Raw genomic sequence first — 13,889 nt, 5'->3', positions numbered from 1 at the left:
AAACATATCTCACCAATAGGTGTGTTTACAGGTTCAGGAGAGGGAAATGAACCAAAAAAGCATGTGTGTGCCAGATGGAATATCATCCTTAACTGTAGCAAACTCTTAAGGAGTTACTTGTATATTATATTCTGAAAGAAATTCAGTATACCTAAAAAGCAAACATTCGTTATTAAAGAGCTATCTATTATGTCTGTCTGTTCAGTTCACTCTGTGTACAGTTCAGAGAACCACGATATTCATCGTCACACTGCCGACTGCGTTTGTTTCTGTAATAACAATACACCAGTAAAGCACTGCGCATATGTTATTTTCAGTTTTACTACAGGGGGACATAGTGAGTTTTGAAATTCCAGGCTTTAGCACAGCAGAGTAAGAAATACCGAACACGTGATGACTTTGGTGCGATATTGATAGAAGGAATCTGTTCTGGGCAGAAATGAACACGTTACGATCAACATGTCTGCGCTTTTCGGGGTCCAACATTTTGTTTTGGTATGTTACACCACTAATTCCTTAAACACATTTATAGATTTTTTTAGTGAAAAACTAGTTTCGTTTCTCGTGAATTTAGCCTGCAGCTCAGGGTTAGCCTCTCATTATACATAGCTTTGCCTCAAATACAGATTAGCAGCTCATGTATTGGTTCCATGGAAAACATATAGTGGAAAACAGCAGCTAAATTTACATTGTCCATGAAAACATAGTGGGGGGTTGGAATAGTACAATATATATATTTAATCAGTAATAAAGTTAATTGGTGTTAAAATGTTGAAAAGATACACACACATTATATGTATGTATATATATAGTATAGCTATATATATATATATATATATATATATATATATATGAACTATGTGCATTATGTTTAGAGACATACATACATTTTCTTCTGAGACACTTTCTTCTCCGAGCAACTGTGTATATTTTAACTCCTATTAACTTTAATTTTACATTTGTTAATCATATCAGAGGAATGTTAAAAAAAATGTTTTTCCACGTTTCTGAACTTAAGTCAACAGCGATGGACATTCTGGAATGACGGCATGACTGTCATTGCTAGTTGTGAAGTACGCAGGAGCAGTCAAATGTTTTTATGGCTGAATATTGAGTGCTTGTTTGAGTACATCTTCACTGTAAATATTATACTTCGATTGAACAGTGTCCTTGTATACACATCAACTCATCATGCTTAGAAAAATGTGTTCTTATTAACTTTGACTTTTTTTGTCCATTTTACTAGCTGTCTGTTGATTTCTTGTTTTCTAATCATCTTTCAGGAGCAATGGCACACACCCAACTGTGTTTAGCTGCAGTCAACAACGCTCTATCAGTTCTTTGATTCTATCAAGGACAGGAACAGACCAGAGAACTGTCCTGCAAGGAACACTTAATGCCAAAGCAGAAGGAGCCTGTGTTTTCCAGCAACCGCTATGGCACTATCTACAGGTCCGGACAGGCAAACGTGGGACAGAATATCAGCCAAAGAATATCAAACGAAAAAGGACTCATGGTTGGATCAAAAGAATCAGCACTCCGAGTGGCATCGAAGTAATCCTACGGCGAATGCTCAAAGGGCGAAAATCTCTTACGCATTGAAACTCCATACAGGATAGTTGCTTTGATAAAGCTTTGAAGTGAATGTCATCTTTTCATTGAAGTTATTGCTTTATATTTATAGTTGTTATCAAATTAAAAAAATAATAATAAAAGGAATAATTATAGCATGAACATATTGGCTGCATGTACTTCTTTAAATGGATTTCTTACATACTGAATTTAGTCATGTATCTAATACTTCTTCACACTTCATTTTGGGTATATTCATGATATTAGTAACCGGGTCTGCTGTTTGCAGTGTTGCACTCAATAGATCAGAGAATGGTCTCATTGTACCCCATATATGGGAGTTTCATAATGCAAATGCACACATCAAAATGAACTAAATCCATTTGGGAACAGGAAATATAGGTGAAAACTAAATAAATAATGATAAAAAGAAAAACTACATTTGTTAAGATGTGTGATATATTTTATTTAGGTGCATGTAACTGGATGAGCATTTTAACGTGGAAGTACAAGTATTAAATTAGCACTGTGAAGTAACTGAACATAGGGTCTGATAATACAGTACCATTATTGCAATATTTTTTCACTGTCATTATAAGATTAGAATTAGTCAGGACAGTGGTATATTTATAGATCATGTAATTTACTGTTTCGTGTAACAAAAATAATGATGCGTAGAAAAATAGAAAATCTATACATTTTGTATGATAACAGTACTCATTCAAATTTCTGCTCTTCTCATGTCCAAGTTGATTTTATCATGCAGGTGCTTAAGCATGCCTCCTTCAGTGAGATAAAGATATGAAGATCTCAGAATAATATACTAAAATGTATTAAAATTAGGCAATCTTTGATAAGCAATTTTTACTCACTACGTGGTTGCTTTATCACATTTAAGCAAATGATAAGCATCACAAACAGTGCTATATATTGAGTTGTATCACTGTATCATTCACTGATTTTTTGAAGGATTGCTAACAGAGTCAGTGGTCTCCTCCTTTTCAACTTCAGATGATGGAAGCTCTTCTGGTGAAGGAAATTGGTAATTATTTGTGTGTTGTGCATAAGTGGCTCTGGAGGCATCTTCTGGTTTAGCTTGTTGATCAAAAGCAGCACTAGTACACTGATTATCTTTTCCAAAGTTGAACAGTTTGCCTGGATTGAATGACTTGCTAGGAGACTGTGATTTCTCTTGGCTCCCTTGTGTCGCTGCTGGCACAGCTGCCATCGCTGCTTCCTTTTTTAACTCTGGAGACTTGAGGAACTTTAGAAAGCTTGGAAGTTTGGCCTCACCACTTGTGGGAGAAGTGGTGGAGGTGAATTTACCCTGAATGGGGATTATTTGTTTAAGTTTTATTACATTATTGTTGCCTAAAAGGGAGCTGGGTCTCTTAATCTTATCTCCTCCAGAGCTGGACTTGGTTCCTGGGCTTTTATCATGGTGATGATCTTCACCTCCACTGGGATTTGACTTGTCGCTCTCTTGTCGTGCCAATTCCTCTGCCATTTTTTGATGCTCCTCCTCTTCTTCATTCTTCCTCCATTGCTGCTGCTGGTGCTGCTGAGCCAGGCGTTCATGTTTCTACACACATAAAACAATTAGTAAGCCTGTTTACTCACCCTACCTAGATTTTTGTCTGCTTATTGTCACAACATAAGAATTTTTGTGGGTATTGTTGGCTTAATGCTTAACGTGCTATGTAGCCTGCTAAGTTACCTTGAGAGCTTCTCTCCGCTGGTATTCAAGTTTGGCCATCTCATCTACCACCCAGTTTGGAATATCAGGAATTGCAACATGAATTACATATTTGAGCAGAATGGCAAAGTGCTGAAATCCATAAAATAATAAAGAAATGTTACATTAAAATGTACTACACGTTATTAAAAATACACAGTTTAGTTGTAGACCACAAGAGGAGAAATTCTAAAGATTGTTTACACTGCTCTTTGTTCCATACAATAAAATATTGTGCCATACAGGTGCATCTCAATCAGCTCACTAAGTAGTGAATCTGTATATCAAATTCAGGAACTGGCAAGGGTGTTCATCTACTTAAATTTGGGACACTCATGACTCCGACACGACTGCAAGCTTGTGCATTAAAACACATCTGGTATTAATCAACAACATCACTGTATAAATGACACTATCATGTGTTTTCATCGACGATTTTAAAACATACATTGTAATTCTGAAAGATAAATAGCATAAACAAATAAAATAAAATATAAAGCAGTGTATTTTTAAACAACTTCTAACAACTGTAATATTTAAAAGATTGTTTCCCTTTCATGGTCATTATGGATGAAAGACATTACAAACAACATCTCTTTTAAAGTGAAAATGAGGCTTTGCCTTCATAGTTTTACACTTGTGCTCATCTTCTACTGACTTGAAAGACTTCAGAATGCGCATAGTGAGCACATTCTGGGAATATTTAGGAAGCAAATGTTTTAGTGCGCTGGAACGATTTTGCGATTGAGCCAGCCCTAGACACTCTTTAACAGTGCCCTGACTACTGAACATTTATTTTTGAGTGAACTATTCCTCCAATGATGTTACTTCCCTTACCTCTAGTAATACAATAGAGACAATGGCCATTTCTGGGCTCAACCAGGGGAAGAGTCGTTGTAGCTGTCCACATTGGCCAATAAGGTAACAGTTCACAATAATTGCAATCAGACCCATAGCCTCCATTGCAGTCTGTTCAAAGGACAATCACAAGTAATAGAACATACAATGTAAAACGCAACATATTATGGCTTATTTAATTATATATACTGACCTGCCATTGTCCAATGTTTTCTACTCTTTGTCCAAAGGGTCTCTGGAGGCCTGAGCAAAGTTTTAAGGCATCACTTCGTATCTCTACTATGTTATTTATGAGCGCACACATGGCCGCCAAAGGAAAGGCAGATGAGAAGAGCACAACGTAGCCAAACTGTATGAACATCTCCTGGTAATCTTGTAGAGTATCCTGCAAGTCAAAACAACAGAATGTTTTTTGTAAACCTGCAATGAGCATCAACTAAATGTACGGGATCCTGGTCAAAATTCTGCTTTGACTTTAATGGCCATTCTTGCTTTACACTCGAGCTAACAGTTCAGCCTGTATGTTCTATATACTGTATGTCTAACATCATTGAGTGGTCTGATGATCTAAGTACATTTGTAGAGGGGCACAAACCTCATAAGTTAGCATGCAACTTTCAATCTCTGGTTGGGTCAAAACGGTAGACCCAGTCTCCTCTGGAGGGTCCATCCAGGACACTTTCTTGTCCATACTGGGGTTGTCTCCTGCACATTTGGTCTTTCTCCTCTGAGGCTCTTGGAGTTTCCTCACAGTATCACCAGTTTCCTTGACATTATCATCATCATCATCATCACACATATCAAATATTGAGGATGGATCCATTCCTTCCTCTACAAGTGTAGGACTGTCATCGTCCAGTAAGCTGTCCTGTGCTGGTACTTCCACAACCTTGTCTTTGTATTTCACTTTCTCAGTGAAGCTAACCTTCCTTTGCTTTAGACCAGCATCATCAGCTTCCTCTGTTTTGGAAACTCTGTAGCTGGCAATCAAACTTCTCCTTTCTGTCTTCTCGGATTGGTCTGGAGATGTGCCACTTTTTTTCACATCTACACTGGCTTGGAAAATCAGTCGCACCCTTTGCACTATCAAATGGCTATAGCTCAAGAGCATGGTGTGAAGTAAGTCCCATAATGGCCTCAGAGCCCCTAATTTGTGGTGTTCATAGAGATACGGCTGTAACACTTCTTTGATATTTTGCAGAAATTGCCGGAAGATCAACAATGTGGCCAGCATCTGTAAATTGAAGTGAGTAATATTTTACCTGTGGTGCTTACAAGCTAAATATTTTATGCAGGTTTTATGAATATTTTATGCAACACATTGATATTATTCTGTAGCCTGTGCCTCACCTCTTTTAACCGCTCCATATCTTTGAGATAAAATCCAATGTAGAAAAGACTGAGGTAAGAATTTATGAACTGAAACTTAAAAATGGGGGACACAATATTTAACCATTACTGACACAACAAACATTGTTGTTTCATGAAGTACACAGTGTTTGTAATATTGTGACTAAAAACATTAAATAAACAATTCAACTTACAAAAACAGTCTTGAGGATGAGATTATTATCATAAGTGCTCTGAAGTCTGTAATTTTCTGTTAAAGATAAAATCAATAGATGCAAATTAATAATTAGATGTTACAAAGTAAATAATTTACAAACTCATGGAAGACGAGCATTTAAATAACTAAGAATACTATTTTGAAACTAACACATCTGTTTAGGTCGTAGGCCTACAATACATTCCCAATTTATTTTCAGGCTAAAAATGTTTTTAAAAATGTCTTGAATAAAAATGTTATTATATAAAATGCCTAATATGCACTTCATGGTGTATTTAGAGGCTGAAATTAATCTTACCCAGATCATTAAGCGAAAGAGCTATTTTCTTGTACACTTCATCACATACAGTAACCGTTATAGCAAGCAGAATTTTTGGAATAAATCTACAAATGCTTGGCAACTCTTTCGTTTCGATTACAAATTCCTGTAAAAAACAAAAACAAAACATAGATGGAACCTTTGAAGTGCAATTAAAAACACCTCAACAAATATTGCAGAAGTTAGCTGAAACAACCTGCTGTTGCATGTTATGTAACAAAAGTCAATAGTCCTTACTTGAAGTTCCAGGCAAACAAACATGGCCAAGCAGACGAAGCAAAGACAGAGGATACAGATGGGTAAGCTGACAAACCAGCAGAACATTCTCCTCTTCCAGGGTGGGTAGAAAAACTCTTCATAACCCGTCACAGGACTGCGCCGTTTAACACCCTGATAAACATGTTGCACGAGTCAGAACAAGTCATGTTCTGATATATAATGTATTACTTGTACATAGCTTTTATCCACACTGCGCAGCTATTTACACTCCAGTAGTCTGGTGGAAACACAGAAACTGAAGACACACAGTGTCTCTAGTGTCACTGCAGTGTTGTGGGTTGTTATGATGGTGTGCATGCGCTTTTTATTCTTAAAGTTTCCTTTATGAAGGTAAAGGTTGATAAAGGTAAAGGATGATTTCCTCACAGTGATTTAGTCACAAATGAAGGTCGGGGAGTAGAAAGGTTTGATCTGGGTAAAATTAACCATGGTTTTACTATAGTAATATTGTAGTAACCATGTTTTGGCAGAAGCCTAAAAAAAACATAGTTTTAATGCAGTTAACAATGGTGTTACTACAGTAATATGCTGTTAATATAGTAACCATGTTACATTTTGTGGTTACTAGGTTTTACTACAAAATACCATGATGATACTATGGTTACTGTAAAACCATGGTTAAATTTTGTGAGGAAAGGGTTAGGTTTACTGTATTAATAGTATAACTAGGGTGCAAATAGCATCTAACACTATTTGCAGTTAGTGCAAAGAGGATGCTTTTTGTTGCAAATTACACTTATAAGTAGTCTCTGCATTTTATATATACTGTATGTATAATGGGTAAATTGTATAAACTTAACAGTCCTTTGAGATTGGTGGAGTCAATTATACCATGTCAACATACCCGAAACTGTGGACGGGGTTCCTCCAGTGACTCTGCAGGGGTGTCCAGTGTTCCCCACTTGTATGCTAATTCTGCTTCCCGCCGCTTCCATCTCTCCAGGAACAGTGTTGCCCACACCACGTTGAAAATGGCAAAAACCACACAGCAAATATCCTGACTTGTCTGCATTTTTTAAAAAAATACCTCATAACCAAATGAAGTACCTACACTTTTAAACTAATCATAGATGTGATATCAAGACAAAAACCTGCCTGATCAGACTCAGCAAAGATCCAGAGCAGAAAACCAATCACTGCTGGGTACAGCATAGAGTTGGTGTAAAACCCCAACCATGCGAAGTACATGGCAATCTTCACCCCAAAATACTCACAGATGTCATCTGTAAAGAGCAGAAAAACCAAGTAGAATGAAAAAGTGATGCATAACACTAAATTGATTGACTTTGTGTTCTACAATTACACTGCAGCACTTCATATTTTCTTAGAGCTTTTCGTCAGCACAAAAGTATGAAGCAAGATACACATAACTTTGTTTACTAAAGGAAGAACCTTGGGGGAATCATATTACACGAGCATTAAAAAAACATCAGCCATTTCAGAATAACTAGAAGTTAGTCTACTCTTGTGCATGCTGTTGACAGCAAAGTAGCTCTCACCTAAGGGTTGCCTCTCACAGACAGCCTGAACCCAGGATGTCATCAGATGGTTCAGAATTCTCTGGTCATGAAGGGGAAACATTTGAAGAATTACACCCCTTGCTATTAGTTCTGGTACTGCGAAAGATACATACACACAAAATTTCATTCTGATCTGAAAAAAATAAAATAAAATTGTAATAATTCCTACACTGAAACAATAATGTTTCAACACAGACATATCAAAATACCTACTGATTGGTTGACCCCCCAGGAAGTGAATGTTATGAAGTGCCTCGCCCTGTTTGGCCCGCAGATTTTCCAACCAATATTTTATAATACTCTGACGCTCCTAGAAACATAAAAGAGAAACACCTTTATAACGTAAGACATTTAATGAATGCCACATGAGAAGACTGTGTAAGATAGGGGATTGTCGATTAAAGGCAGACCTGTGATGTGAAGAAACACAGCTCACTCTCTATGTTCTCATAGATGTCATCCTCCTCACATGAAAACCTGCGAGTGCCGCCTCCGTAACGTGCCTTCACTGCCTTTTGCATGCCCATCTGTTCAGCTCCACGCAACAAGCTTTCAGAAAAAAAAAGAATGGTGATTCTGCTGCCGTATTTGTTTAAGACACAGCGACCATCTGTCAAACATTTCCGACATTTTATAAGGTCCTAGTTTTTCATGGAATAACACAATATAATAACTTTGGTGAGATACCTTAAGAGTCAAGTAGGTTATTTGCTATGCCTTACTTCTCAAAGGTTGAGGTAATGAAGAATGCATAGGTGTGAGTGTATTTATGCTGCCGAATCTGGATTCTGATTTGTGGAATTCCCAGACGGATTTGGTTAAGTAACCATAACAGTGTATGGTCATCTGTGGTGTCTGTGGAATAGATGATAATATGGGTAAATATTCATACAAAATTAAATAAAATCCTAAAATGTAATTCACACTTTATACTTCTATATATTGTAAAAGTGATCCATGGCATAAGAACATAATACACAATAACATTTGTAATTTAAGACAACAAATGTATCATATTTTTATTTATTTAGATGATGCACATACTTAAACCCCTATTATGTGATAAGCAAACATTTACAGTTTTCAGTAAGTGCATTGGGGCAAAAAAACTAAAAGATATAAATTACGCACCTGGGCATGTCATAAGTATATCACAGTTTTCAGTGGGAGCCATTGTGATCTTGGATTTATTTCTCATTATGTACTGTCTGGCATGAAAGAGACGACCTCTGAGCAATTTCTCTGTGGTTAAAAGAGGACAGGAAATATTATTGTTATTATAAAAATAACAACCATTCTTTTGCACATAACTAGATGTTGTTTGTGCTAGGTCTCTCAAACGTTGATAAATACTACCCATATCTGTCTTCTACAAATATAACTCACTTGGACATCTACTACACGATCACAGATTATGTGAGTTAGTGTCAAATACAAAGAGTTCCGTTGTTACAAGAGTTGTAACACTAGCTGGGGATGGATGTAGAGGTAGTTTGCTAAAATAAGATCCACACTATACAATGTATACAAGAACTTTATTGAAGAATAAAAAATACATTGAATTAGCTGAACAATTTAAAGTGACAAAAACACTTATGTTTTTAAAAACTCTACATTAACTGAAAATCTGTTTCTGTGTGTGTTTGTTTGAGTGTTTGTTTGTGTGTGTGGACTGTATTCCTGAATGTGCATGTGTTGCAAATTCAATCACTGTCACAATTGTTGCAAATGTAGATGCTGCCCTGGAGTGCAGGCTTTGTGAGCCCAGAATTGACAGTTTACACACTTGATCCACATTTCTTTTGAACTCGAGTTTGCAAAGTGTTCCATGCACACAATGCAAAAATTCTCATCATCTGAGGTTTCACAATCCTCTTGATCATTGGGCTTGGGCCTTTTGCTTGTTTGCTTTGCATTCTTCTTTTGCCCCTTTCCAGATGGCAGAGTTACTCTTTTTTTATTTATTTTTTTTTACACTTTTTTAACAGTCATCTTCTTTGCTTCCTCTTCAAGTGCCTGTTCACATGTGTATTTGTCAGGATTTCGTTGCTTGTCTTAGCAGCATTGGGGAATACAGTCCTGACCAGGCTTGGGATGTCATAGATTGTTTTTGTAGGATTCATTCTCATCCATGAATCACTGGCTGTGTTAATCAACTTCTTGAATGGACCATAGACGCTACGATCAAGGGGCTGTAGCTTATCAAATCAGTGGGGTGGGAAAGAAAGGAGCACTATCCCATTATATTTGCAGTGACTACCTTCACTGAAAGGATGAGAACTGTGGTTGTCCAACAACAGTAACACCTTTCTCTCAGGACTGGCCTTTATATGCTTAACAAAGTGATCCAGGAAGATGAGGAAATCCTCCTCCTGCATCCATCCAGAGCTATTAACACACCCAACACTACCTGGTGGTCCATCGTTTAAGAAGTGGTCTTTATATCTTCTATATGGGAAGACAAAGGCTGGGGTAATGACATTTCCTAGTGCATTCACAGCACAAGCTACCAGGACACCCCTTTCTCCTGATGTCATTGCACCAACTTGGATAACACGGTCAGGAGTCTGGACAGTTCTGATACCCGTCTCATCCAAATATCATTATTGGCCTTGGCGACTGATCTCACAGATTTTCCCTGCCTGACTTCAATTGCACCCTTCCTCAGAATGTCTGCAGGGACACCCCTGTCTGTCTTATGGTTCCACTGCCTAGGCATGCTAGAAAAAAGGTGAAAAGTACTAAAGTACAAAAACATTCTGAGTCATCATAAGGGGATGATTGTAAAAAAAAATTGTGAAGATTGCAAAGCATCAAATTAAACTAGAGAAACGGCTACTTTACGTGGTATATGTTGCAAAATTGCATCTACAATAGAATGAACACTAGGCCAAAAATTATTTTGATAAAAAAAATACTTTTTTACCTGAAAATATGTTTTTTGGTTGTAAAATTCACAGTGTTGATAAAAGAGACATGATACTTCTCATGTGAGCTCGAAAAGAAAATTGTAGTCTTTGATGACATCACCGCAGCTCTTTTCTGATTGGTCAAACTGACAGTGTTACAATTAACCCAGTGTTACAACACTCCCAGGTCTCCCCTACTGTATATCATTATCCCGAAATATATTTTTTTGAACACAGATAAAACAGTAAGGATCTATCTAGACTTTCTTAGTAGTTCTTAGTTAAAAATATCTGACCACTGAAACGTCTGCACACACATCACAAACCACTTCAGATTTACATTTCAGCTATTACCCTATACAGGTCCAACCAAACCAACATTTAAACTGAGTCATCACCCACTTCCACAGAAACCAAGCCCTAATCCTTAAAATAGCTTGGCAACAGATCACAGCACTGCCCTACCATTGAAATAGCAATGTATAATGATGAGGGGTTACCAGTTGTATGTGTTGCTGTGGAGTGTCTTGCTTTGGAAAGAATAAAAGCTACAGTATTGCTAATTTGCCATATCTAAACAGCCATTTATAATGTGACAAAAACCTATGTTCAAGATGCCCCTTGATTTTCCATCGCCATTGTGTTAAGCATTGCGTTCCTTGTGTGAAAATGCTAGATTGCAGATTGGCAGTTTTGTTACCACTGTGTTACAAAGTGAGCTTTTTTTAAGATACAGTTGAGTAAAGTGTGAAGAACGCAATAAGTAGTTTTGAGCTCTAACATTTACTAGCAGCCTATACAAAAACAAAATGTCATGCCTAAGTTTGTAAAATAATAAAAACACACACTGAGGTGTCAGTCTGCAATGTTACCTAATTGCTTTTCCAAATTACAACAAGAGATCACAAATGCAACGTTCTTCAGTCATATTCACAATCTCAAAATTGCATGAAAGTGTATTGAAGTATTGTGACATTATAAATACATGCATTTCATTTGTTATGCAGCTCTAATAACTCTTTAAAGCACAACTGTGTCTTAATGACTGCATCCAAACGTAATTAACATCAAGGGTGAAGTCTTTTCTTCTACCAGTGGGGCAAGTTTAGAAGCATACAGTACAAGCTTTTACAGGATGAATACATACATTAGCTAGAATTATAATGATTACGTTTGGAGGAATATATGGGGGTTTTCAAGTACAAACGTTTTAATGAAATAATAGGCAAAAAAAAAAAAACACATTTTCATCAGTAAGAAATGTGTTTGTGTAATAGGCTATATGTTCTTATGTCCGCACTATATACATATATAACATCGAACAGTTACAGACAATGGCAACAGCTGATAATGAATTGATAATGCTTACTGGACAAATATCAGACATCCGTCAGAAATAGCCTACGTTCTGTTCTACAATAGGTTTACAACGCGAAAACACGGTCTTTAATGTTTTGTTTTTTTTTGCTCTTAGTGTTCTTAACTCATCTACGACAGCTGGATAACACAACACGCAACAGTCACTCACCTAATACTGCCGAAGGCATCGCGTCTGATATTCGCGTTTGCTCTCCTTTATGAATACGTCAGCTGTGCTGATGCCGTCTGCGGCGCCGGTGCTGAAACTGCACGACAGGGTCTAGCGAGGCTTTCCCAGCGGCGACACCAGTCTCCTGATGCATACAGGTGCAATGAACCCATGGACCTAACCAGGAACCGTAAATTGCACATCCATGACGCTGTCAGCGCTCAACGGATTTCCTCATAATTTGTGAAAAGCATTTTTTCCGCTTCCATTTGTACATATTCGGCCTTAAACTATATTATTTCGCTGTAGGCTACTTCTCTGTTTGGTTTGGCAGTAAGTTGTCAGTAAGTTGTTACATGCGCCATCTGTCTCATGTTGACTGGAAAATTACGCAACGTGATGTGAATAATTCATAGATGTTCTAAAATGAACCAATCACAGAGGATGCGCAAAGGAGCTCGTGGGTAAACACAGAGGGGGGAATCAGTACAGGTACATCAAAATACATAGGCCTATAGGCTGAGTTCGGAATGGCAAACTACCATACTACTCTTACTATGTCTACCATATAGCTGGCCCATAGTATAGCCATTTCTTGTATTGCCAAATCTTGATAATTGCTTCAAACTGTCACTATCGGTTAGTAGCATACTTTAAAGGTTAGATTGTAATTGATTAATTGGTGGCTCTTGATGGCTCTTGGCACTTATTGGATAATTACATTGTCAATCAATATCAACAGTAAGTGGAGGGTAGAAAAGTGGACAGAATGTGACCTGAGTCGTCAAAAAATTCTTACTGTAGATACTCAAGTACCAACATAACTCGCGATGTAATTACTTCGTCATGTGATTTAACAATATCTGACAAAGTTAACCCTAGAATGCATAATGTGGGTTAAAAATGATGCAGCATTTAGTTCCCTGTCTGTTTAGGGCCTATCTGGCATGTTGTGTCGATGAGTTTACACTATAGGGGTTCACTCTTGGGAGCCCAGACCAGAGGCGTTTCCATCATTGAAGGACATCCGGGGCTTAGCCCAGACCATTTTATTTTCACACTAGCAACCACTTCCCTGTAGTCCAAAGCTGGTGAGAGGGTATTCTTTGAGTTTTGCTCTGGCTGGGCCTGTTTCTACAGTTCCCAAATCTTCCACTCTAGTACTATCCTCAACATCCTCTCTCCTCCCTGAATCATCTGTGATGCAAAAGAACAGATACAGCACATAACTTATTGCAAATCAGCTTCAAACAACTAATTCATCAAGTGCTACATATGTCAAATTGTAGACCAATACCATTGAAGAAGAGCAGATCAGTGGGATTGCCCTAATATCTATCATGATTCTTGAATTTTCATGTACATTAACATAAAGTCATCACAATAGAGTTATATTATAGTGAGTAAAGTGAGGTAAAAAAATTTTTTTAATATAAATAATTTATATTTTTTGACATAAATAGTATGAATGACTTTAGTCTAAGTTCATTGACACAGCATGGCATCGAACTGTATATAATTCTCCATGTTCATCTGTCAAAATCCTTTCATTAGGATCATTGGGATAAACAATGTTTCACTTTTAACTTTCTCTAAAGTAAA

General features: G+C 37.2%; 2 protein-coding genes across 2 annotated transcripts; one reads left to right on the top strand and one right to left on the bottom strand.

Annotated features, from left to right (window-relative positions):
• The first annotated feature begins 374 nt into the window (after positions 1-374).
• On the top strand, positions 375-1,858 carry mrpl34 (mitochondrial ribosomal protein L34). Its single transcript, XM_052129247.1, has 2 exons — positions 375-495; positions 1,284-1,858. The coding sequence occupies exons 1-2, from the start codon at positions 440-442 to the stop codon at positions 1,600-1,602; spliced, it is 375 nt and encodes a 124-aa protein (XP_051985207.1). The 5' UTR covers positions 375-439; the 3' UTR covers positions 1,603-1,858.
• Positions 1,859-2,034: 176 nt separating this feature from the next.
• Positions 2,035-12,644, bottom strand: LOC127645376 (anoctamin-8-like). Its single transcript, XM_052128976.1, has 17 exons — positions 12,288-12,644; positions 8,982-9,092; positions 8,573-8,705; positions 8,261-8,399; positions 8,064-8,160; positions 7,830-7,946; positions 7,426-7,553; positions 7,175-7,336; positions 6,289-6,441; positions 6,031-6,157; positions 5,710-5,765; positions 5,516-5,590; positions 4,761-5,399; positions 4,359-4,550; positions 4,145-4,276; positions 3,290-3,400; positions 2,035-3,154 (listed from the first exon to the last, which is right to left on the bottom strand). Exons 1-17 carry the CDS (start codon positions 12,304-12,306, stop codon positions 2,525-2,527), a joined length of 3,021 nt encoding a protein of 1,006 aa, XP_051984936.1. The 5' UTR covers positions 12,307-12,644; the 3' UTR covers positions 2,035-2,524.
• Between the last annotated feature and the right edge of the window lie 1,245 nt (positions 12,645-13,889).

Source organism: Xyrauchen texanus, chromosome 6 (genome assembly GCF_025860055.1).
Source record: "Xyrauchen texanus isolate HMW12.3.18 chromosome 6, RBS_HiC_50CHRs, whole genome shotgun sequence".
Taxonomy (NCBI): domain Eukaryota; kingdom Metazoa; phylum Chordata; class Actinopteri; order Cypriniformes; family Catostomidae; genus Xyrauchen; species Xyrauchen texanus.
The sequence above is the reverse complement of the archived record's forward strand: the minus strand, read 5'-3'. Positions and strand labels throughout refer to the sequence as shown.

What these genes read in the sequence shown, in the direction of transcription:
- mrpl34 (XM_052129247.1), top strand. Translation starts at nt 440, where the DNA reads ATGAACACGTTACGATCAACATGTCTGCGCTTTTCGGGGTCCAACATT. An exon ending in GGGTCCAACATTTTGTTTTG is followed by an intron (nt 496 to 1,283) that starts GTATGTTACACC and finishes ATCATCTTTCAG; the next exon opens with GAGCAATGGCACACACCCAA.
- LOC127645376 (XM_052128976.1), bottom strand. An exon ending in CCTGGGGGGTCAACCAATCA is followed by an intron (nt 7,947 to 8,063) that starts GTAGGTATTTTG and finishes TATCTTTCGCAG; the next exon opens with TACCAGAACTAATAGCAAGG. An exon ending in GTTGCATGCTAACTTATGAG is followed by an intron (nt 4,551 to 4,760) that starts GTTTGTGCCCCT and finishes TTTGACTTGCAG; the next exon opens with GATACTCTACAAGATTACCA.